Source organism: Astyanax mexicanus, chromosome 21 (genome assembly GCF_023375975.1).
Source record: "Astyanax mexicanus isolate ESR-SI-001 chromosome 21, AstMex3_surface, whole genome shotgun sequence".
Taxonomy (NCBI): Eukaryota; Metazoa; Chordata; class Actinopteri; order Characiformes; family Acestrorhamphidae; genus Astyanax; species Astyanax mexicanus.
In genome coordinates, this window is record NC_064428.1 from 19,028,530 (window position 1) to 19,052,779 (window position 24,250).

A 24,250-nucleotide genomic window follows, 5' to 3' on the forward strand; every position below is an offset into this window, starting at 1 on the left:
AAAATCAAAGAAACTTATAATTTTAAGTGGTGTCTTACTTCTTTCTGAGATTATTTTCAAATAAAATTTTATGAATAAATTTTTTTTTATAAAACATTAATATATTTTTCACTCTGTCGTGGTATAAATGGGAAGACACATCAAAGAAACACTTTTGCTCACTCCACAGCTCCACCAGTTTTTCCTCCTTTTGTAAACTCCAGGAGAACCGTGGTTTCCGAGCCATCACCAGAGCCTCACCCATGTCCAGTTAGGCAAACGCAAACGTTCCCACATGTGGTCAGTCAGACTAAAAGCCAACTGCTATGTGGGACATAATTTGCAAATATGATACATGTGTAGCAAATATTACTGCTTGGAGGAGTTTTGCTTGTTGGCATTGGGTGTTCTGATCTAATCTGATCATAAGTGGTCAGCACAGGTGTGAACAGAACACAATATATCTCTGGGATGCATCGTAATCCGATCACTCAAACCACATTCAGATGAGTTCAGAGACTCATGTGACCACATTATTAATGTAGTGTGAACGGCAAAGCTCCTTTGTGCGTCCCCGACAGCAAAGCACCATCCTTACTGACCGCATCGCTGACCCTGCCGGAACAAATGTAATAACAGCAAGACCACGCCATCAGAGACGTTATTAATGAGGAGACCAGCCGCTGACTGCAGTATGAATGGGAGTTCTCGTAACACTAATCATGGTGTCCATTCAAGGATAAAGTCCTGCCCTTCAACAAAAAGAGCCAATCAGCTGGACGGTTGTGCCGAGAGCGGTGTAGAGTCAGTGTGCTCTCCTTGCTGGGGAAGCTCTCCTTGCTGTAGAAATCTGTGCATGTACAGTATCCACTACAAGCCGAGAAACTCTATTTTATGTGCATTATCATCAAGCCTAACACTGCAAACTGTACATGGGGGTTTTATCACATTTTATCAGTGATTTAATTTAAAATATGTTTCTGAAATGGTAATCTTGGTAGGTCCCTCCCCATTCAAAGAAATGGAAAGCTGTTTAATGACACCCTTAGACAATAGCCCACCTAAAAGCTTCACAGAGTATTTTGGTTTGTTTAACACTTTTAAGTTGCTACATGATTTCCTATGTGTCTGAATGACTTCAGTATTCATTTACAATGTAGGAAAATAAATAAACAAAAACATTGAATGAGAAGGTTTGTCCAAATTCAGCTGTAAGCACTACATAATGGGGAAATCATATCCAGTGTTTGGAAAATATAAGAAATTATAAGGGGTAAAAAAAAAACTTTACCATTTTTACCTCTTAAAACAAATACAAGAACAAAAAAAATCAAAAAAAGTAAAAATAATGGGTATCTACATTTTACTCCTCTGCTGGCAATTTCCAATTCCTTTTAATTCATTAATTGTTAGATATGTAATAAAACAAGCAACTGTGGTGAATTCACTTAGTCACTTAGAATCCAAGAAAACAATTATTAAAACCAAATTATTTTTTTCATTTAATAAAAAACAAATCTGAATTAACTACACTGAATTTCAAAATCTTTGTGAACACTCTTTCTAGTTAATTTATTAAGCTATTTTAAGTAGCACATATTGCTGATATAGCTTGTATAGTATCTGTGGAGAAATACTGCAAATAGAAAAGGACTCTCTGAAGCAGATAAACATGAACCTTGTGGCACCATGTCTAAAGCCATGTGTGGGTTAGAAGAGTATAAAGCCCCCCAGTAATAAGCTATGGAGAAGTGGAAAAAGAACTGCATCTTTCCATAATCGTTCCAAAGAACTGCTTTCTCTGGAAAGATGGAGATGGATGCTCCCTCCAATACTTAGTAACACCTGATGTTACTAAAGGCCTTGTTATGAATGCTATCAGATCCTCACAGCAATGCTTTTCCTGGACAGTAGAGACAATTTATCCAACAGGTATTAAGCAGGTATTAATACCCCTAAGTTTAGAAGAAACTTTGAATAAGCAGGTGTCCCATATGGTGTATTTAAAAGAGCCAGTGGTTATATCTATCTGTAGACTGTAGGCTGTAAATGTACCCTGTTTACAGTCACCTCACTCGGAGGACACATGACTGCTGCAACCTGAGCATCAAGACTTTTCTGGGAAATCCAGTCATTCACCAATGCTAACGCAATTTTCCTTTCCCCCTCCGAAGCTTTCAGCCAATCACAGGCTGCAGAACTGACCGCACCTCAGATTGGACACCTGACAAATCGAGGCCCATTTAGACAGTAATTTTATTTGTTGTGTATTCCAAGGTAAAAATGACATTTGTTTGCAATCAGATCCCCTCCTGTTCTTTCATTGTGCAACACAATCTTTTCTGTCATCAATCTGAGCCAAAAATAAACACAAACATCAAAGTATTATCAAATTCTGATTGTTTTGTGGGGTCCTGCTTCGAATATAAAGCAAACTAGTGGTTCATATAGTTTTTAGACCATAATACTGAGGTGTATTAGCATTAGCCGCTACACGCAGCACTAGCTCTTTGAGTATATTGGACTGTAGTCTGCGTGTTTGCTGTGTTTAAACAAGCTACGTGAGACAAACCACTAGCTGACAGGGTTCCTCAGTGTAGTGCTGTCGGATGGAATTTACTAGCGCTAAGCACTGCTAACCGTGGCTAGCGCTAAACCACGCTAATTATTGGAAATCAAAGCTTACTGTAAATAAACAGAAGCACTTTACTCACCCAAATAAACAGTTTTTAGGAGAGAAATTTGTGTAGATTACTGTGCGACACCCTTGTTCCTTACTAGTGTCGCTTAAAATGCGCCTTATAGTCCAGTGCGTCTTATGTATGAAAATAGACCAACAAAAAGATGTTCATTGATAGTAGTGCTGGGCGGTATGGCCAAAAATGCATATCACACTACTTTTCAAGATTCTGGCGGTTTCACGGTATATCACGGTATTTAGTTATCTTTTGGGCTTTAATATAGGTTTGTGACTTTTGCCATTTTAATTTAAATGAATCAGTATATCAATGCAAAATCATTTTCATGTAGATGAGTGAGGCAGAAAATCATTCTTTTAACACTACTATCTGATGAGAAATCTTTATAATAAATAAAAAATGATTATGGATGAATAGAGAACAGAACAACAGCTGCTACTCACCATGGGTCTGCGATTCTCCACCACGTTCAGCCCAACTATACCCAGGAACGTTCCAAAGCTCAGCTAGGATAAAACACAAAAAGAGTTAAGATATTATAAATACACTCATTTATTTATTAACCGTCTGACTGTTAACATTTTATTTAAACCTTAAGCTTTATTTCCAGAGAGTTTCATGTGTTCCAATTTTAAAGAAATAATTATTGAACACTGAATATAAACATTACACATTTTCATCACCATTTTCACCACTTTTTTAAACTTGGACACTTTTTGGGTTTGTGTTTTCTAATACGGCTTCAGTGCCTGGAAAGATCCGTTCACTGGCACAGTCAGACCAGCTTTCAGCTGAAAATCTGAAGATATCAGCCAATAGCATTTGTTGAGGGAGATGACCTGACCCCGCGCCCAAACTTTTAAATCCACCCCTTTGTACACTTGGCGCAAAAACGTCACTTAAACAAAAAGAGCAGCCTCAGGCAATGCGCATAGTGTGTGAGTACAACGTTAATTCCAAGAAGAAAAAAACTTAAAAAAATTAAGCTTGAGAGCAATATTTTATGTACAAATGCAAAATATTAAAAGTCACAGGTTAATTTTTTTCATCTGGTGTTTTTACACCCCCTACTTATGACTCTCCAGAGTTCGAATCACAGTTCTCCATCTGGCAATCCGATGGATGAGACTGGGTTGGGTTGTTGCCAAAAGAACAGTACTTGTCTGACTGCATTGTGCCATGTGTAAAGTTTAGAGGGGGGATTAAGGTGTGGGGTTGTTATTCAGGGGTTTGTTTGGCTCCTAGTTCAAGTGGAAGGAACTCAATGTTCCAGCATATCAAAAGATTGTGCTAAAATTTTGGATACAGCAGGTGCGTCCTTTAAATCACTCTAAATCTTGGCTGTATTTCTCAACTATGTACAAAGGATACATCAGTTTGGAACAGCCTTCAATGGCGTACCGGCTGAGAAATTCAGCTCACCTGGATGCAGCCTACAATTTCGAATGCATGGTGTTTTTTACATGCATTACATGTATGTAGAGCAAAGTTTCACACAGAGCAAAAAACTTTCCAAAAATAACCTCTGGGAAAAAAAGCAAAATTAAAAAAATGGAGGATATTGGATTGAATAATTGAATAATAAGCTGGCTGTTTAATAGGCAAGGATTTTTGTTAATTGTCAACTGATATTACACCACTAAATCTTGAAGATTTCTATTAAAGCATCACATAAAAAGCTTTCATGTTTGGTAAGAAACATTACTGAAAAGCATAATTGTAAGCGTAATAGAAAATATACAAATATTTAAGTAAATCTGCTAATGTCAAAATATATCGAATAAAACCTTAAAATTGACTCTTTTCTGAAATTCATTTTAAAATCAATATTTTCCTGAATGCAAATCAAAGAGTTCTCTAAACCTTTAGTTTCATTATGTTTGTCATCTATTTATAAACCTGCAGAATTTGTATTGATTACTGATCTAGATTATTAAGTTGAGAGAAAACATGCAGCTTCTCCAAGTGTCCTGTAGGAGATTTTAAAGCCCTCAAATTTTCAGAATGTAAATCACTTATTTTACTGCAAATCAAAGATTTTTGTTTTATCACCTACTCCTGTAGCCCGTATACGGGTCATGGGATTTTAAGGGGTTAAAGTGTTAAGCCTCAAATTTCTATATTGAGTTATTTTCATAAAGACAGCAGCATATTCTGACCCCTAATCTCTCACAAACACCACACAATCCTTACTTTAAATTCTTACTGAAGCCAGAAAGTAGTCACACTTTATATAAGTGAATACAGACAGCTGTGTCCATTAAACTGATGAAACTGTGTACACAAACACTGCCAAATGTGTCTCCTTGTCACAAGATTAAAAGATGGTACTCACTATGATGCCAGGGTAGTACCCAGCCACTGTTACATTGCCAGTGCGAGTGGCAGACAGGAGCCCAATCACCAGCACGATGATGGACAGCACGAGCAAGGCCACGGTGCACCATAACGCTGTCCGACGCCGCTTCGTGTACTGCTCTGTGGGCACAATCAGAACAACACATTAATATACAGCCCTGTGCAAAAGCTTAGATCATCTAACAAAGCTGTATATAAACAATTAACCTTAATTGTGCTGTTTTTGTCACTAGAAAAAGTATTGTCTAGATAGAAAATATAATGTTCTCATTTTTTAGTTCTGTAGTTTTACAAAAAGGGAAAAAAGTTATCATTCAGCATCATTTCAGCATCACTGCAATGGCCACAAACACAATAGCAACAGTATAGAATGTGCAAATACATAAAAAATGGACACTCTTCTTAATTTGCACCATGACCAGAGCCAGATTATTGTTTAATTTACTCCAATCTTACATATATATACGTTTCTGAATCAGAATTTTTAGGTGGTCTCTTTTAGCTGTATAAAGGTATAAGTTAAGTTCAGACATTTAGCTAAGCTAACAGTTTCCCAACGTAAAAAAGTGCAGCTAGCTACAAATATCTTTTTATTTTTTTAGCAAATTTAATATTCTTAATAAATATACAGCTTAACTTACCTGAACAACTAATGTTCTGTACAATCATAAGCTTGGGCTTTATACCTTTATCCATTTATTTATATGTTTTTGTTGTATATTTTTGGGAGAAAGGAAGTTTATTTCAGGTAATTTTAAACACAGGGACTAAAACTAAAACCCGCCAAAAATGGAAATAATTGTATTTCATTGGACAGAAACTCTGCATGTATATAAAGTCTGTATTTAGAGTTTGTGTGTGTGTGTGTGTGTATGGGCTACTGACCTGCGGGGTCCGGGCTGTCCGCCGCGGGCTGAACCGCCACCGGCTGCTGCTGCATCTCTCCCGCTCCGCTCCTCCGCCGCTTCTCCCCTCAGAGCCCCGACTCTCCACCTCCCAGACTCCGCTCAGTAACCCGCTCACTCTCCGGTACCCGGTCCCTCCCGGTGCTCTCAGCTCCCCGCGGGACTGTTCTCTCCCCGAGCAGAGAAACTCCGTTTCGAAATCGAGTTTACAGCCTCATACACACACACCAACCACCTCCAGCCCTGATCAATAACTACAACACTGAAGCGCTGAGGAACAGCCAGACTGCTCTTCAGGAGAGAGAGACTCTCAGAAACATGAGCTACAGAGCCGAGAGAGGAGGATCAGTACACCCCCTCAATTATTAAAACCCTTCATTACTCAAACTCCTCTCTGTTTATCTCCTCTGAGGGAGAAAAACTCCACTAACTCTTCACCAACTGCTCATTTCTGTACTTTTGTTCCCGACGCAGACTGATTTACAGTGGTATAAAACGTACAAAAAAGTACTTTATAGTAAAATGTAACATTCATCTATTTTTGTAATAATGTGTTAAGCTAATTCAGTTTTAATCTTAAACTTAAAAATGAGTTTCTTTGATTTTACCAAATTGAAAAACTCTGGGATATAATCAAGATGAAGATGGATGCTCACAAGCCATCAAACCAAGCTGAACTGCTTTAATTTTTACATCAGGAGTGGCATAAAGTTATCCAAAAGCAGTGTGTAAGACTGATGGAGGAGAACATGCCAAGATGCATGAAAACTGTGAAAACAATGTTCATTTTACTCAAACATACCTATAAATAGCAAAATCAGAGAAACTGATTCAGAAACTAAAGTGGTCTCTTAATTTTTTCCAGAGCACATTTACAAAAGAGAGAGATAAAACCTTCTTATTTTTCAATGGAAGTCAATGTTAATAAATATATTTTGATATAATGTATAATGTAAATAAACTAAAACTCGACAAAAATGAAGATACTTTCATTGGACAGGAATGATAACTACAAATGGTATATATATATATATATATATATATATATATATATATATATATATATATATAAAAAGTTTGGGCACCCTTGATCATTTTCATGATTTTCCTTTATAAATCAATCATGGTTGTTTGGATTAGCAATTTCAGTTAAATGTATCATACAGCGGAAGAACAGTGATATTTGAGAAGTGAAATGAGGTTGATTTAAAGAAAGTGTGCAATAATACTTTAAACAAAATTAGGCACAAGTGCATAAATTTGGGCACCCTTGTCGTTTTATTGATTTGAATACCTTTAGCACTAATTATTGGAACATAAAATGTGTTTGGTAAGCTCATTGACCCTTGACCAACAAAGGGTAAAGAAAGTATTCAGACCCCTTTAAATTTTCACTCTTTAATTGCAGCCATTTGCTAAAATAAAAAAGGTTCATTTTATTTCTCAATAAATGTACTCTCAGCAACCTATTTTGATTTATTTGCAAATTAATTAAAAAGGAAAAACTGAAATATCACATGGTCATAAGTAAGAGACCCTTTGCTAAGTATTGAGTAGAAACACCCTTTTGAGCTAGTACTGTTTCTGGGCAGTTCCTTTGAACTCATGATATAGGATATATATAGGAAACATTTGGAGGATCTACTAACGATTGATGTAATTTTTCTGGTGCCCAAATTGATGCACCTGCCTAATTTTGTTTAGCGAATTATCAGAATTGGTAGGTCAGAATACACTCAGTCTCTTATCCCATTGCATAGATCAGCGCATTTTCCAGATTTTTGTTGTCCACTGCCAAAGCTGCTAATTTCACCCAAGGATTTTGCATTCATCATAAGATATATAAATAGAAAAGAAAAGTAAGCTGTTAATCTCTGCACATTTTGTAGCAGTTACACTTCTATAAGATATCAAAATAAATTAAGATATCATTCAAAAGTTTAAAAGACTTAAGTTTATTTTACGACAATAAAAGATTTAAGACATGGAAAAAAAAGGGACATACATTGGACAGACATTAATATTACCAACAAAAACACAAGACAAATCACTGTGTTGGACAGCCGTTTGCATCTGCATTAGTGTTTGCTTTCCGTGGAGAGGAGTTCGGAAGCTTCCACCAACTGTCCGAGCTGACTGCTGCACTGGAGCCGGCTGCTGCGCTGGACCCGGCTTCTGAGAACACAATTTAAACAGACACCAGAAAATCAACATGTGTAACAAAAAGCACTTACAACTAATACAAAGAACAGACATACCGTAGACCCATACACATACCTAAACAGTGAACAATGATATGAGATACCCTCTAAAACCTGCACCACTGTTATGACGTACGCTATTTAACTGTAAATGAGTATTTAAAAAAAAAAGGGGTTTTCCAAAGGTAAACTTTTAATTATAAATGTACCGCTTATTCACAACAATAGAACTGTTTACTCTTCCAAGAGTTTAGATTCTCTGTCCAAGAACGACCGTTTTCTTTGGGCTGGGTCGGATCAGGCTCATGAAAATGATGACATAGGCGCCCGTTTTTTTTTTTAATGCTATTTTTATTTTATATATAGAAATGGCGCGATAAACTATATTGCAAAGTAAAAAAAATCAAACTGTTGCACAATTCAGAATGTGAGAATCACGCAGCTCTGGGGAATACACGTGACTTGCAGCCCTGTGTGCAGCCGTTCTTAGTTAACCCTTTTTGCTTTAATAATAGGTCTATGTTTCTTCCTTGTTGCAATGTTGATTAACATAATTCTGAACAAATTTCGCTCATCCAAAAGCCCCAAAATGTAGAAATAAAGTGGCTTATCTTTGTGCTCTGAATGCATAGTCTCCCAGTGACCTACTGTAGACCAAATCACAGAACTGGTGAAACAGAGGGTGATTAAGGCCTAGTCATATTTTCTTGTCTTCGAGATTGCGGTGTGTTGGTAAAGACTTGTCTTCTGCTGTATGTTTTAGCTGGGAGTCCTCATACAAACATACTCATATTAATGTTAGCAATATTCACATATGCCTCACTTATTTGCCTTTGTGTCTTTCTCTCTCTCTCTGCAATAGTATTGTGCCCCTCTACTTTAAAAAGCACACCACATTTACTGTGCCCCCAATCCAAGTAGTGGTTAGTACCTCATGTTAACCAAACCCAAGTGACAGGCAATCTTTAGTGCAAAACCACCACAGACACATAATGAAGCACAGTATATATTACCCTCATCATCACTTTCTGAAGAGTCTGAAACTGGATCAGGTGGTGTGCAAGAGATTTCTGATAATAAAAATGCATATGGACAAATTCGCACACTGCTTCAAAATACTTTCAAGGACATATACAGCAAGAAAAAAGGAGTGTTTAAAAAAAAATATATATATATATATATATACAGTGAGTCCAAGAAGTATTTGATCCCTTGCTGATTTTCTTCGTTGGCCCACTAATAAAGACATGATCATTCTATACTTTTAATGGTAGATGTATTCTTACATGGAGAGACAGAATATTAAAAAGAAAATCCAGAAAATAAATCTAAGGAATATATATTAATTGATTTGTATTTCATGGAGTGAAATAAGTATTTGATCCCTTAGTATTCATTAGCAGTTCTGGCTTTTACAGACCAGTTAGACACTCCCAATCAACTTGTTACCTGACCTGAAGCCACCTGTTCTCACTAATCACTTGTGTGAAAAACACCTGTCCACAGAATCAGACAGATCACACAGATTTCAAGTCTCCAACATGGGTAAAACCAAAGAGCTGTCACAGGACCTCAGAGTCAGAATTGTTGACCTTCACAAAGCTGGAATGGGCTACAAAAAGATTAGTAATGTGTTGGATGTGAAAGTAACAACTATTGGTGCAATTATCAGAAAGTTTAAAGAGTATAACATGACAATCAACAGACCTCGGCCCGGTGCTCCAAAGAAGATTTCGCCTCATGGGGTGGCAATGATGCTGAGAACGGTCAGAAATCGTCCTGCAACCACTCGGCAGGAGTTAGCAAATGACCTGAAGGCAGCTGGGACCACAGTTTGCAAGGAAACAATTGGCAACACTTTGCGCAACAATGGATTCACATCCTGCAGTGCCCGAAAGGTACCCCTGCTGAAGAGAGCACATGTGGAGGCGCGCCTCAAGTATGCCAATGATCATTTGAAAGATGAACCAAGTTATTGGGAGAAGGTTTTGTGGTCAGACGAGACCAAAATTGAACTTTTTGGCCTCAACTCCACCCGCCATGTGTGGAGGAAGAAAAATGCTGCCTATGACCCCAAGAACACTGTGCCCACCGTCAAGCATGGAGGTGGAAGCATAATGTTTTGGGGGTGTTTCTCTGCCAAGGGTACAGGGCTACTTCACCGCATCACTGGGAAGATGGATGGAGCCATGTACTGCACAATCCTGAGGGACAACCTCCTCCCCTCTGCCAGGGATCTGAAAATGGGCCGTGGTTGGGTCTTCCAACATGATAACGACCCTAAACATACAGCAAAGGATTGGCTCAAGAAAAATCACATTAAGGTCATGGAGTGGCCCAGCCAGTCGCCAGAGCTCAATCCGATCGAAAATCTATGGAGGGAGCTGAAGGTCAGAGTTGCCAAGCGACAGCCCACCAACCTTCATGATTTAGAGAGGATCTGCAAAGAAGAGTGGGCCAAAATTCCCCCTGGTGTGTGTGCTAAACTTGTGGTTAACTACAACAAACGTCTCACCGCTGTGCTTGCAAACAAAGGCTTAGCCACTAAGTATTGAGTGTGTTTGGCAAGAGGGATCAAATACTTATTTTCCTCATTGAAATACAAATTAATTAAAATATATTCTTTAAAATTATATTCTGGATTTTTGTCTTGATATTCTGTCTCTCCATGTTAGAATATATCTACCATTAAAAGTGCAGAAGGATAGTGTCTTTATTAGTGGGCAAACAAAGAAAATCAGCAAGGGATCAAATACTTCTTGGACTCACTGTATATATATATATATATATATAATCTACATGAACATACCTGGCATGGTGCCAAGCCTGGAGTTATCGAAGAACTGTTTAGGGCATTTGATGGATAAAGGATCTGCCCCAGAGCGCACATCGAAGAACTTGCTTTTGGGAGAGTCGATGAACTGTTTCTTGGGGGAGTTGACTTCAGTTTCCAGCAGTGGAGGCTGACGTTTAGTCGGAGTGCGCGGAGACTGAGGAGCTTCTTTCTTACTTTCCCTCAACTTGTAAGCTCTGCTCTTCCATTTTGAAATTTCTTCTTGTTGCTTGGTCACAAGGCTGAAATACAAATACAAAGAATTAATAAAGATGACCCAAATCTTACTTGTGTTCAGACATGTATACAATTCTAAAGATCCAAACTTGAGAAAGATGCCATCAAAAAGTGATTTGAGTAGCAGCTGAAGTGTTCTTTAAGCACCACACCTACATGAAGGTCTATTTTCTGTTCTATTTTCATAGGAAATAGAAAAGTTTACATGGGGGGGGCCGGCTACACTGAGTAACCCTGCGTGTTCCGGTAAACCATAATACCTCATCTGAACAGCAAAAGAGCTAGTGCTTAGCACGGTTAGTCTATGCTAATATTGCTCCAGTCTTGGAAACTGCACTGAAATTCCTGTATAACGCTGTACTTCGGCAGAGGGGCTTTACTGCTCCTTAAAACCTGACTGGTAGAATTCATACATAAGGGGTTATAAGGCCCACTGACGATTTCTGGGAAAAAGGATTTTAAGGGAAAAAACACAGTAAATGGAAGTACTAAGTAATACACTTTTTTTGTACTTAAGTATTGCAAGTAAGTTATTCTTAAATGCACTGCTGAAGTTCTGAAAGTAAAAGTACAGTAACAAATAATGCAGCACAAAGTAACTGAGTAAAAGTAGTGAAGTAAAAGTGGAAGTGGGAGATGATGAGTACACATACAGCATTTTAGTACTGAGTACAGTAGTGAAGTAGTTCTAACACATTACAATACATTTCTGCTTGTGTCACAATACATATAGTGGCAAATATCAAAATACAATGACCTAATTACCTTTCAAATTGTGCATTTTTCTTCTCCAGGTCCTCAATTTGTTTCTCTTTCAGACAAGCAACAGCTTTGGGTTGGGAGGCAGCTTTGGGATGGGACTGCTCACCCTCCATAACTACAGAAGATAAAAAAAAAAATAACATCAACAACTAGCAGGTTGAATGAATACTGAGGAGATCCTGAAGTCACAGAAATGCTCTTACATGAATGCTCTTCCTCCTGTTGGCTTTTCCTGAGAGTCTCTTTCAGCTTGCGGATTACCTCTTCTCTGTGCTCCAACACTGAGGTTAACTGTGCTATTCTAAAATGTAACAAAGAAAAAATAATTAGCACATATGTACGGGTACAGACAATGACAACCATCACTTCACCACTAATTCATGCATTAGCAGTCCATTAGATGACTGTCAGAAGGGCTCAACTACTGCAACATATCTACTTTTAGCAATTAGACATCTCAAAGTTATTAACCTTTATTTGGAGAACATTTAAAATGTGAATAGTCCAGATTTTTAGGTTTGAAAGTTCCCTAGGCCCTATTTGGTCCAGTTAGTTTTGGTTTTACACTGCAGTTAGTGGACTAAAGAACTTTACTACACCCTGTTGTCTTTATCAGCCATGTGATTGGACCAAACTGAAAATTCTGAAAGCTCAGACCAAAAAAGGTAGGTGTGAAAGTACTTAAACTTAAGAAAGAAACTTGGAATAGTACAAAAATAATTTTGCTGATACAATAATAGCCCCTTTGATTTAAAATATTTGAAAAAGTGAGTGAAGACCAAAGCAAAGACTTTAAACACCACTAACCAGAAACCCCTCTCAAAAGTACTGCAATTAGCTCAGTACAATATAATTCAACACAATTTCAACGACCAAATATTGTTCATTTAAATTAAAAGTACATGCTATAGTATTACTTAACTAAATCAGTGGCAGTTTTATAAAGACAAGATATCTTATTTTGACCAAGGGCTCTTACTCTTTTTCATGACCAGTAGTTTCAGCAATGTGGTTGAGCTCCATCTTCACCAGTTTGTCCTTCATGGCCTCCATTTCTGCAGCACTAGGAGTCATCTTTGTCTTTGCAAGAGCCTGAATGTAGGATAAAAGGGGAAATTAAATAATAGCAATAAAAACAAAAATCAAACATTAAATATACAGATTAACTATATAAAAAAATAAAAGGAAAACAATTATTTTACAAATAAATCTTCTCTAGAGTCAGCAACCAACTTAGTTGCGTACCTCAGCCTCTTTCAATTTGGCTTGAAGGTTCTGGATGAGCTCCACCTTCTCCTTTAAATTGGAGCTCAGCTCTTGCAGCATGTTGAGATGTTTTTGGTTGGATGAATCTCCCTGAACCTTTAACTCCTCCATTCTCTTCTCAATCACCTGATAAACAATAGACAGGCTTGAAATGAGCAACCTGATCCCAAAATATCCTTACATTAAATTTATAATAATTGTTAAGATTCTGCTAGGTACTGATCAGTGTTTTTTTTAGACAATCCTGAATACTGGTAGCCTTTTAGCCTTATTGGCCAATCCCAGATATTAACAGAGGGTGGGTCTGGGTGCCACATTAATCTTTCCAAGCAAACCTGTTGATACATCATTAGATACTGCGAGTTTCTGTACAGAACAGAACTTAAGTTATCTTTGCTAGTTTTGCTGTGTTCACTGTACTGAGCTATGTGCTGTACTCTTGACAGGGGTACCCAGTCAGTAGTGTTAAATTGTTTTTACTTTGCTTCCCCCATGGACAAGTAAGTATGACCAATTTGTTTGACACAAATGGCAACATTCATACTGCACACAGAGCATGGATGACAACACTGGTTTTAAAGGGGTTCTGCAGCCATGTGTGAAGGTCCACATTACCATCAAGAGGCTGAATAAAGAACGGCAGCATTCTGACCTCACGCAATGCTGGAGCAACTTGCCAAATATGGGTCAAAATCTACACACAGCCAATCAATCTCATCTCCTATCATTTTTATTTTTTATAACTGCTCATTTAATACTTAATATTGATAAAGTTTGCATCAAATAAATTAGAGATTTCCCCCAAAGAGGAAAAAAAAGGTCATTCTAACTCCAAGTATTGCAAGTTTCTAGAATCATTACCTCCATTTGTTTTTGCGCCTGCTGCAACTGAAGCAAGAGGCACTGCTTGTCTTGAAGTAGGTCAGCCACAGTCTTAGGCGGGTCAGTGTTCTGACCTGGCAGCAGTGCCAGGTTTTCTCGCTGCAACTCTTTTAGGCTATGCTGAGACTTATTCTCCAAGGACTTCAATACAGACACAGCCGAATCATATTTGTCCAAAAGGTGCTACAAGAGAAATAATTTAAAACAAGAATGATTATCATTAAAGTGAATTTACAGCATGTGTCAATTAAATAAAAAAAAAATAAAGCAAATAACAGTAGGCCTTACTTGATTGAAAGCTTTCTGACGATCAGTCAATGCTGTACGACGAACAAGCTCTCGCTCAAAAAACTGCACCACGGCTGCCTCGTCCGCACGTCTGGCCAGCGCTCTGCTCTGCTCATGGGCACTGATCTGTGCCTGATGTTCCTCAGAGAGAGTGACTGCATGCTTGGCTATACCATCTTCCAGGAACTCCAGAATGCTGTCCATATCCTATCACGGGTGGAGAGAGACATTTTCTTATTGTATCTTGTACGAAGAGACTTTTTACAAATCACAACTGAGATAATATTGACAACTTTTCATTTTATTAAATCTGTACACTCAAAAAATGTACAAAATTAAACTGTTTATTTTGCTTTACTTTTTTTTTATAATTTTCAAACTAATACAAAAAAGCAACTTAAAAATATTTACCAAACACTGAGCATCAAAGACCAACATGCCACTATTTGTAATATTGGATTTATTCAGCTTATTTACTAAAAAAAAAAAAAAAAAGTGTGTATGGATCTATATGCTGTATACTGTCTATATACTAATCTTACATTTTTGACCATGTTTAAATATCTGTGATATGAGTATTAAACCCTTTTGAAATATTTCAATTTACGCTACTCACAAAATCTGCTACCAATTGACACTTTTATTGTTAATATGAATATCGTAATTATACTGTATTGACACAAGCAGGCGAAAGGAAGTGAGTTTGACAGTGTATTGACATATTGGAGGAAACTTTTGGATGAAAGTTGCAGATTGGTCGATTGCTTACCAGCCACACATTAAACAGTGTGACAGTGTAAGCTGCCACGAACACATTTACACAGATAAACTAACCATTCGAATCAATAATAAGGTCTCTGACTGAAGCACAAAACTACACTGAGTGGGGCGAAGCAGGGCAGAGTGGTTAAGTGAAAAAAAAGCACTCAGAAGTTGATTCTGCGCATAGGCAGAGTGTTTTCAGCCAATCAGTGAGGACCTGAATGAAACTTGCGAAATGCAAGATCAAACAACATGCTTACTTTAATTCAAATAAAATGTTGCCCGGTCAGATCAGAGACAATAAAATCAATGATCATGAAAATTGCTAGTATTATTAAAGGATATTGTAGACAATTCTGAACACTCAAGCAATATGAATACTACACTCACTTGCAGACACTGCTTGCGTTTTCCCAACAACTCCAAAAGTCGCTGGTCCCAAATCTCCTGCAAATCTTCTTGCACCATCTGGACGGAACGTGAGGGAGCTTGAGTTTGCCGGATAAGCACATCTTGCAGTCTTCTCTCCTCAAAGGACGCGACGTCTCGATGGATTTGAGCCATGAAGTGAGCCTTGTGGCGCTGGGCTATTGTCTTTAAGGTCACCTAAAGAGAGGGAGGGTTTGGTTGGTCTGTTAAATTTGTTCAAATTCTTATTATTATCTTCATTTCCTACAATTATGATATAGATCTTTCAGTGAGTGCATTACAGAGGATTACTCTCTATCTTCATGTTTTAAACATGGTGTGTGCAGATCAGCAATCAGGTTTGTGTTAAAAAAAAATAAAATCATGCTAATGATGATGACCCTTACCCCAGTTTTCCCAAGAACGCTGTGAAGCTGATTCGTTTTGGAAGTAAGACTAAAACATACAGCTCTCTGGGACTTTGGAAGGACTGCAACCAGCTGGTGCAACAAGGGCCATTCGTTTCTAATGTCATCTGCAAGAGGATCTACTGGCGTTGGACGATCAATGACTCGCTGAAGCTTCATGAATGCAGCCTTTGTTGGGGAAAAACCAAGAAAAAAACAAAACAGAAATAAAGAAGATGCATGCATGCATGAAAACACCAATATCAAAGCTGGAAAACACTGCTTCTCATTACAGTTAACCCAACAGAAAGATTAGATTATTTTAAAAGATCAAATTGAAGTACCTTTAGCTTTTCATTAGAAGTCTCCATCTCAGAAACCAACATTAGCGTTTTTCGTTTGGAGGCAACATCTGTCTGAGCATTAGCTTCTTGAAGAGACTGGGGAAAAAACAAATGAATAAGGAATAAGTAAAAAACACTTAAAAAAGTTCAACATCAAAAGTTGAGCACCCAAAATTATTTATCCCAAATAATATATGTGTATATATGTGTGTATATAAATAATAGTAATAATAAAAAATATATAGTTATTATATTAGTTATAATATTTGTAAGTAGTTACAAGGGGAAGGGGCAAAATCCTCCCCCTAAAAATTGGGACAAGACCTTCAAGCAGTTAATACAGATATATAGCAGTGGTGCTGCTGGTTAACTAGTTAACTTTAGGGCATCATTCATCTTCAGAAAGGGGGCAACAGATGGGTGCAGCAATTTACTACTACTGGGCATTCTTTAATTTCTCTGTGATGGGGAGCTAAAATGAGCTTTTATTAACTTTATAATTTTTTCGTTCTTCCTTAAATGATGCAGCATTTGCCGTCTGTGGCACCATTTAAGGTGGAATAGGAAAGTTATCTAGAAGAGAATTGCCATAAAACATTGAAACTACACTGTGAAACTATGGTAACATAGTTGTAATTTGTGCTGCATCTTGCCAATGATTCTTATAGCCCTGTGTTAGGAGTGTGCCTCTGAAAAATCTCACCATACCCCAAGCGTAAATACACAAACATGGAACCAAACATTTAAATTTGTTTGGTTTTTGTTTCAGAAAAAATACAATCATATTGGTGCATCAAAAAAAATAAACATAATCCCAACCTGGCTCAAAGTATTGACTTCAGTTTCAAGCTGCAGTTTCTGCTTCTCTAGACCTTGTACTTTCTCCTCAATGTGTGCCAGCTAGGGAAAAAAAAAAATAATACTTTAGCCAAACATCACACAAAAAATACCAAAAACTGATTCCGCAACAAATTAAACAAATTCAAGAAATGAGATTTGAAAGTTACCTTCTCCACTTTCTCCTGCAGCTCCTGACTGAGCTGGCTGCGCTCCTCTCTGACCCCATTGAGAACCTCCAGGAGCTGTTCTGCATGCGTCTTTTCATTCAGGAGCTGGTCTTTGATGCCACCAAGACTTTCAAGCTCTTCAGCCAACTGCTGTCTCTGTAGGGGACCACATTTAAAAAGTGAGAAAGGGTGTCCAACCTTACAAGATGACACAATCTGTGTTTCCAATATTGGAGTAAAATGAATATTATTGGGCAGATATAATCTGCCTTTGCTTGATTGTCCAAGAAAAAAAAAAAAAAAAAAAAAGTCTTGTCAAGTACGTAACTTTTGAACGTATGCATCACGCAATGATGCTAAAACCACACACACCCCCCCACACACACACACAACCCCACCCCCACACACCCCCCCCCACACACACCCCCACACCCCCCCCACACACACACACACACCCCCACACACACACACACACCCCCACACACACACCCCTAGTACATACAGATAATGCTTCTTACCTTTCCTTCACTCTCCTTAAGCATTTCATCAAGTGTCTCTTTCTCCTTCTCAAGAGAGGTAATGCGTGTCTGAAGACTCTGCAGCTCTGTGTTGAGATCCTGAGTCTCAGAGGATTTCTCTGATAGAAGTTGGTCATTCAGGCCTCGCAGAGACAGAAGATCTTCACTCAACTGGTTTAGCTAAAAGGAAAAATAAAGGAATGAAGCAGTCAGGAATACTAATGAATCAGTGATGAGGTGGCAAAAAACAAACTGAACAGAACTTACCTGTTGTCTGAGTTGAGACTCCTTTTCTGTACTCTGGGTCATTAACTCTGCATTCTCTTTTTGCTGCTGTTTCAGCTCCTCTTTGGTGGAGTGAAGCAGGTCCTGGTAGGTTTTTGACTGAGAAAAAAACAAAACATTTTTTTTAGTTTGCCATCTGAATCTTAGTGACAAGTCATCAGCAGGTCAATTGGAAGGGTTGCATTGCGAAATTAAAATGTCATTAATTTGGTATTTTCTCAAAACCTTCTACCACTGAATTATTTAAATACACAAAAAAACATTCTGGTACAATTTACTCCACACCACCAATAAATAGGTTTGCTGGTTTTACAAAAAGTGCCTCAACTGCACACTGGCTGTGATGGGATTAATATTTTTAGTTGCCAAAAATTCAGTGCATCCCCATGAATTCTTCAAAAATGAACAATCACACAAACTTTTACCATTTCGGCTGCTTCCTGAAGATCTTTTCTGAGCACTGTTCTCTCGTTCCTCAAAGACTCCACTTCCTCTTTGAGGACCTGCATCTAAACAACAGTAAAACATTTAAGTCCACCAAGTCCAAAAAGACAATCTGACCGGAATAGACTTTGCTTACTAATATCTAAAAAAGGGTTTTTCCTAATGGCTTTTTCCTAGTTAAACAAAAAAATAACACTCTAATGTGTTATTTACACAAATAACACAGAAACGAACTGCCATGCTGTTTCTAGCACTGTCAGCTCCTATTTGACTAGACGTGTCTGGCTCTGGCAAGGTGGGTGAGGCCCACATAAGTTTTTACTTATGTTTCACTACACAAAGTCCATTTTTCACACCGGATTTCTTCTTTGTAAAGAGCGCAAATAATTTATAAAACAATTTTGGATGATCAAATTGGAATTAGCTGGTTTGTCAAGTGGCCAGTTTTCAAAGTTTCTAAATTGTAATTTTGTATTTCCTACATTTCAAATATTCAACCATTATTATATGTTTATATAAATAAAAAACAGAACATTTATTAACAACTCTGGAGAGGTATTTTTGCTACATCAGCAATAAGTGTTAAAAATGGCCAATAATCACTAGCAAAGTCATAAAACAAAAGAGAAGAAGAAGAAAAAAAAAAAAAGTCAACTGACCTGTTGAAGCTGAGCTTCCTGCGTATCTCCAGGGCTCAGCTGTTCTGAGCCTTGTCGTTTCTGTTGTTTTAACTCGCTCTGGACTTGGATGAGCTAAAAAGAAAATGATTTTAATAAAACTGGCCCTGAACAGCAACATTTACAACACAATGGAGTTAAAATAAATGGAATATTGTTCCAGTCCAGTAGTAAGGTAAACACTCCTACCTCTCGTACTCCTTGCAGCAGTTCCTGAAATTGACCTCCTTCCTCGTTCACATTAAAGGATGAGCCAGAGTCATTGGAAACGATGCTGCATGAGGCATCCTTCATTAACAAACGGGCTTTATCAGCAGCCTGAAGCTGCTTCAACTCTTGTATCTAAACAGCACAAAGAAAACATCAATCACCTGACTGAATCTGCTTATTTAGCAAAACATGCAAGAAACACAAAATTACTAGTGAAAGTGTTTGTCGTCCCTTACCATTTCATCCTTTTCTTCCAATTCAACCTTAAGCTTGCTCTTTTCCTCTCGGAGCCCCTGCAGCACTTCTAGGAGCTGGTCCCGCTCTTCAGTTAGAGACAGAACATTTGCTTGAAGGCTCTCCAGCTCCATGTTAGTCAAGTTGCTTTCAGCCTTTTCTGCCAGAAGACAGTCCTTTTCAGCAGTAACACACTGCATGTCTTCTCTTAGCTGTGTCATCTGCAGTAATGAGAGATTAACAATCTGATTAGTTGCACTTTTGTAATAACTTCACTTGTGCAAATTAAGGACAGTGTTCATTTTGATCAATGATTTAGATTTAGTTTTAGTTCTAGTCTTTTGGCTAAAATGTATGCATGTCTCATTTTAGTCACAGTTATTAGATTTCGTCCATAGATGACAAAAACTAGACATTTTAGCAGTTTTAGTTAAATATATTTCTAAAATATTTATTTTGTCATGCATCTCTTTATGGTTGTACTATTTTATATTTGAACAGTAGGTTTTGTGATTTATTGCCATTATTTTCTTTTTCAGTATTATGGATTGATTTGCATATTGCAATGTGTCTGCTTATCAAAGTACACAGAAACATCACCCTCACTGAAGCAAAGCTAAGTAAACAAAACTGTAATTCATAAAAACATTTTCTTTTTAAAGTCGCTGGATGTTAATCTACAGATTTCACTCCTGAAAACGGTTTATTTTGGAAAAGCACTTCTGTTTATTTACAGTAAGCTTAGATTTCCAGATTTCCACTAAGACTGAGTGCAGCAGCAGCAGCATTAGCACTAGTGGCTTGTTTTAACATGGTAAACGTGCAGGCTACAGTCTGATCTACTCACATCTGAACTGCAAAAGAGCTAGCGCTGAGCGGCAAATGCTAATGCTGCTGGAGAACTAAACTGAAACATCTGTTATAATGCTGTTTTTTTTAGCGGAGTGGCTTTACTTCTCCCTACAACCTGACTGGTAAAATTTATACATAAGGGGCACCAGATAAGGGCACTGGGAAAATTGAAGTGCTTTATAGAGTGAAAAATAAGGTAGTTAAAACTCATGGAGAAGAGAGAATAAAGAATTTTAACCACATTAATCAGAAATTATTGCTATTGACAAAACAGCTTACAGTCCATACAGTGATTAATAGAGCTACTACCAATACAGTCAACCACATCAAACAGCAAACATTCAAAATCACAGAGTTTAGCTCTGCATAAGAAGCTTGTTTCAGTTGGATTTCTACCCCACAGTGCTGCATGAACATGGGGATTTTCAAGTTTCAAAGTGATTTTAAATGTGGTTGATTGTAAAAATTAAAGTATATGTTATGTAGAGACAATGCACAGCAAATTACAGAAGCCCCTGACAAACTCTTGATGCTATGTACTAACCAAATTATAAAGAGCACGGAAATGCAATGTCAATGTCTTTTGCAAGGTTTTTAGTTTTAAAGAAGAAAAGGTACACAATCCTTACCAGTTCATCCCTTTTCTCCAGATCCATCCTGAGCTGGATCTTCTCCTCCATGAGCCCCTGAAGCACTTCTAGGAGCTGGTTTCTCTCTTCAGTTAAGGACGAGACACTGGTTTGAAGTCCTTCCAGCTCCTGCAGGTTATCCTGGTAGTTTTTAGCATTTTCATCCAGAAGACGATCCTTCTCATCAGTAGTGCTCTGAACTTCATCCTTCAGCTGTGTCACTATGTCGTTCTTCTCTTCAAGCTCGGCTATTAGTTGGCTCTTCTCCTCTTTCAGGCTCTGGATTGTTTCCTGAAGCTGATCTCTCTCCTCAGTAACGGAGGAAACTACTGCATTAAGCTGCTGGATCTCAGCTGTACTGGTGAGACCAATTTCGATCTTCTCTGACAGAAGACTTTCTTTCTCAGCAACTGAAGACTGGAGTTCTTCTCTCAGCAGAATCATCTGAATTGGAGAAAGAGACAAACACGTCAAAACAAAAGGTTTCCTAATGAATCCTGAGACAATATATTATCCAAAAAAAGTTTATCCTGATAGGATTAATATATTTACTTTACACCATGAGATGTAATGAATATGGAACAAAAAAAAGACATACCTGAACTTTTAGTTCCTCCACAGCAGTAGTGCTCTGAACTTCATCCTTCAGCTGTGTTACTATGTCGTTCTTTTCTTCAAGCTCAGCTATTAGTTGGATCTTCTCCTCTTTCAGGCTCTGGATTGTTTCCTGAAGCTGATCTCTCTCTTCAGTAATTGAGGAAACCACGGCATTAAGCTGCTGGATCTCAGCTGTACTGGTGAGACTGATTTCAGTTTTCTCTGACAGAAGACTTTCTTTCTCAGCAACTGCAGACTGGAGTTCTTCTCTCAGCTGAATCATCTGCAGTGAAGAAAAAGACAAAAATTAGACAAGAGTCTTGAAATACCTTTACAATGACCAATCTGTTTTATATATGGATTATTTCTGGTACAAGATATTGTCCAACAATTGTTTTTGTAACAGGACTAATTATATTTACTTTACATGATAGGGATGTAAAATATAGAACTAGGGGTGGGTGATATGGCCCTAAAATAGTATCCTGATATTTATGGATAATTGCATATGATATGTAGGGCTGCAACTAATGATTATTTTAGTAGTCGACTAATCTGCTGATTACTTTTTCAATTAGTCGATTACTCAACGATTATTTATGCCATGTCCTCCATCTCTAAAACTGATAGAAACCGATGAACAAGAGATTTAAAAGGTGTTCAAATGTCTAGATTTTGTTTAAACGTGTAAATTGCTGATATTTAGTGAGTAAATTTGTAATCTGTTGTGTTTGAGCACTTTTGGAGACACAGACTTAATTGAGTGTAATCTGTGTAAGTTAGACATTTACCCATCTACCATTGCTCTTCTGTCCCCAGCACTTTGTGTAATGCGGTAGTGTTACAAAGTAACGATCAATCGACAATGAAATTTGTAGCTGACAAATTTAATTAATCGACATTGACGATTATATAGACTGATCGTCGCAGCCCTAATTATATATGGCACACCCCTAACTGAGATATTACAAAAAATAAAAAAATAAAAAAATCAGATTTATCAGATTTGTAACACAAGTTGATGATCCAGAATGTCAGGATACTAATAATGCTCTCCAAATATCTCCATATATCCAGAACTGAAGTAAAATAAATGATACTGGACAAATATAATCTGTCTCTAGTAGATTTATAATTGGAAATGAGAACAGTGTGAATTATTCTTTGGCTAAAAACAGCAAAAAAAAAAAAATAATAAAATAAAATAATAATAATTGTATGTTGATGTGATAATTAGGGGTGGGTGATATGGCACGATATTTCAGGGTATATCATCACTCCCAAGATTATTATGAATTGCATATGTTATGACAGAACTAATTACATTTACTTTACACAATGGGATATAGTGAATATGGAAAAAATAAAACACCTGAACTTTAAGTTCCTCCAGTTTGCTCTCTTCATTGCCATCAGAACTGGAGAGTTTGGCCTCCAGTTGATCCCTCTGTGATTCGAGGTCCTGTAGTTTGTCTTCCAGTTCTTTCACATTATCCAGAGCTGCTCTCAACTCTGCTTGGTTTTCAATCATCTGCATCAATTTAAAACATTAATAAAATATGTCAGATATGAAGCACTACTTTCATAAAGCTGTCCTGGTGCTCTCCCAATATTCATCACTATAGCCTAGAGCCTGAAGGACGTAGTTTTGAGATAAATGTTGAACATTTTGGTAGTACTTTGATAGAGTTTGATTTAAGTTAGTCCTTCACTAAATGTCTGCGTTTTATATTTGACATTTGTACCATTTCGACATTCTCCTGAACATCGGTCTTCAGTTGGCGATTCTCCTCAGTTAAAGCCCGTAGTCTCTCTTGTAGCTGCTGCTCCTACAAAAAGAAACAACAAATCTAATAAACACATATTAAAATGCCAGTCATGAGACTAAAATCATGCCTAGCATGATGTTTGCCACATCCTACTAAAGCTAAAGCATACTGTGCTGACCTGCAAGATGTGTGTTCGGGGGTCTCCTGCATTGAATGTGGCTGTGATTTCTGATACTACACACTGCACTGATCACATTCATTGCTACACCCTGCACGTGCTTGATGCCGCGTGAGGAGCGGTGTTTTTTTTTTTTTTGTTCCCTTCTTCTTGGGTTTACCTGCTTTGAGATTAACTGTTCTGCAATTGGGTTCAACAACCCTCTGGGCTGGAGAGCTACTAGTCTGTAGCGCTCCATCCCATTACAGTTCATTTTACAAAACAGAATTTTTTTGCCCACACTTAATTGCTGACCCCTGCACTTCACTATAAATGCAGAGATATTAAATCGATTATACATTTGCTCATTGTGTGAATTTTATTTAAATGGATTATAAACTATGTGTGGGACAACATCACGATACATTGCACCCATTTAATCATATCGTATTGATATATGCTTAAAAAAAAAAAAAAAAAATAAAAAAAAAAAACACTTCTTTAAAACAGGCGTTCTGGTAAACCTGGGCATTCGATATC

General features: G+C 37.6%; 2 protein-coding genes across 9 annotated transcripts in view; both read right to left on the reverse strand.

Annotated features, from left to right (window-relative positions):
• Window positions 1-6,286, reverse strand: part of LOC103031876 (transmembrane protein 255B) — a 47,128-nt gene extending 40,842 nt beyond the window's left edge. Inside the window, exons 1-3 of one of the 2 annotated variants that reach the window (XM_049469663.1) lie at window positions 5,922-6,284; window positions 5,014-5,156; window positions 3,122-3,184 (exon numbers count right to left, since the gene is read on the reverse strand). In XM_049469663.1, the coding sequence (XP_049325620.1) occupies window positions 3,122-3,184; window positions 5,014-5,156; window positions 5,922-5,976 (261 nt within the window). In that variant the 5' untranslated portion in view covers window positions 5,977-6,284. Of the gene's footprint in view, window positions 1-3,121; window positions 3,185-5,013; window positions 5,157-5,921 lie in introns of both variants that reach the window. The other variant, XM_022674352.2, reaches the window with a different exon arrangement.
• A 1,586-nt stretch (window positions 6,287-7,872) lies between these two features.
• Window positions 7,873-24,250, reverse strand: part of cenpe (centromere protein E) — a 37,249-nt gene continuing 20,871 nt past the window's right edge. For 3 of the 7 annotated variants that reach the window (XM_049469855.1, XM_049469854.1, XM_049469852.1), the window contains 24 exons: window positions 23,530-23,613; window positions 23,157-23,315; window positions 21,786-22,067; window positions 21,188-21,631; window positions 19,709-19,927; window positions 19,452-19,604; window positions 19,245-19,337; window positions 18,567-18,650; window positions 18,124-18,240; window positions 17,857-18,036; window positions 17,339-17,494; window positions 17,151-17,231; window positions 16,332-16,427; window positions 15,988-16,176; window positions 15,563-15,778; window positions 14,411-14,617; window positions 14,102-14,305; window positions 13,220-13,366; window positions 12,954-13,066; window positions 12,178-12,275; window positions 11,978-12,089; window positions 10,952-11,217; window positions 9,156-9,212; window positions 7,873-8,116 (listed from right to left, as the gene is read on the reverse strand). In XM_049469855.1, coding sequence (XP_049325812.1) covers window positions 7,989-8,116; window positions 9,156-9,212; window positions 10,952-11,217; window positions 11,978-12,089; window positions 12,178-12,275; window positions 12,954-13,066; window positions 13,220-13,366; window positions 14,102-14,305; window positions 14,411-14,617; window positions 15,563-15,778; window positions 15,988-16,176; window positions 16,332-16,427; window positions 17,151-17,231; window positions 17,339-17,494; window positions 17,857-18,036; window positions 18,124-18,240; window positions 18,567-18,650; window positions 19,245-19,337; window positions 19,452-19,604; window positions 19,709-19,927; window positions 21,188-21,631; window positions 21,786-22,067; window positions 23,157-23,315; window positions 23,530-23,613 — 3,885 coding nt within the window. In that variant the 3' untranslated portion in view covers window positions 7,873-7,988. The remainder of the gene's footprint in view (window positions 8,117-9,155; window positions 9,213-10,951; window positions 11,218-11,977; window positions 12,090-12,177; window positions 12,276-12,953; window positions 13,067-13,219; window positions 13,367-14,101; window positions 14,306-14,410; window positions 14,618-15,562; window positions 15,779-15,987; window positions 16,177-16,331; window positions 16,428-17,150; window positions 17,232-17,338; window positions 17,495-17,856; window positions 18,037-18,123; window positions 18,241-18,566; window positions 18,651-19,244; window positions 19,338-19,451; window positions 19,605-19,708; window positions 19,928-21,187; window positions 21,632-21,785; window positions 22,068-23,156; window positions 23,316-23,529; window positions 23,614-24,250) is intronic. The other 4 variants (XM_049469858.1, XM_049469857.1, XM_049469853.1 and 1 more) reach the window with 3 other exon arrangements.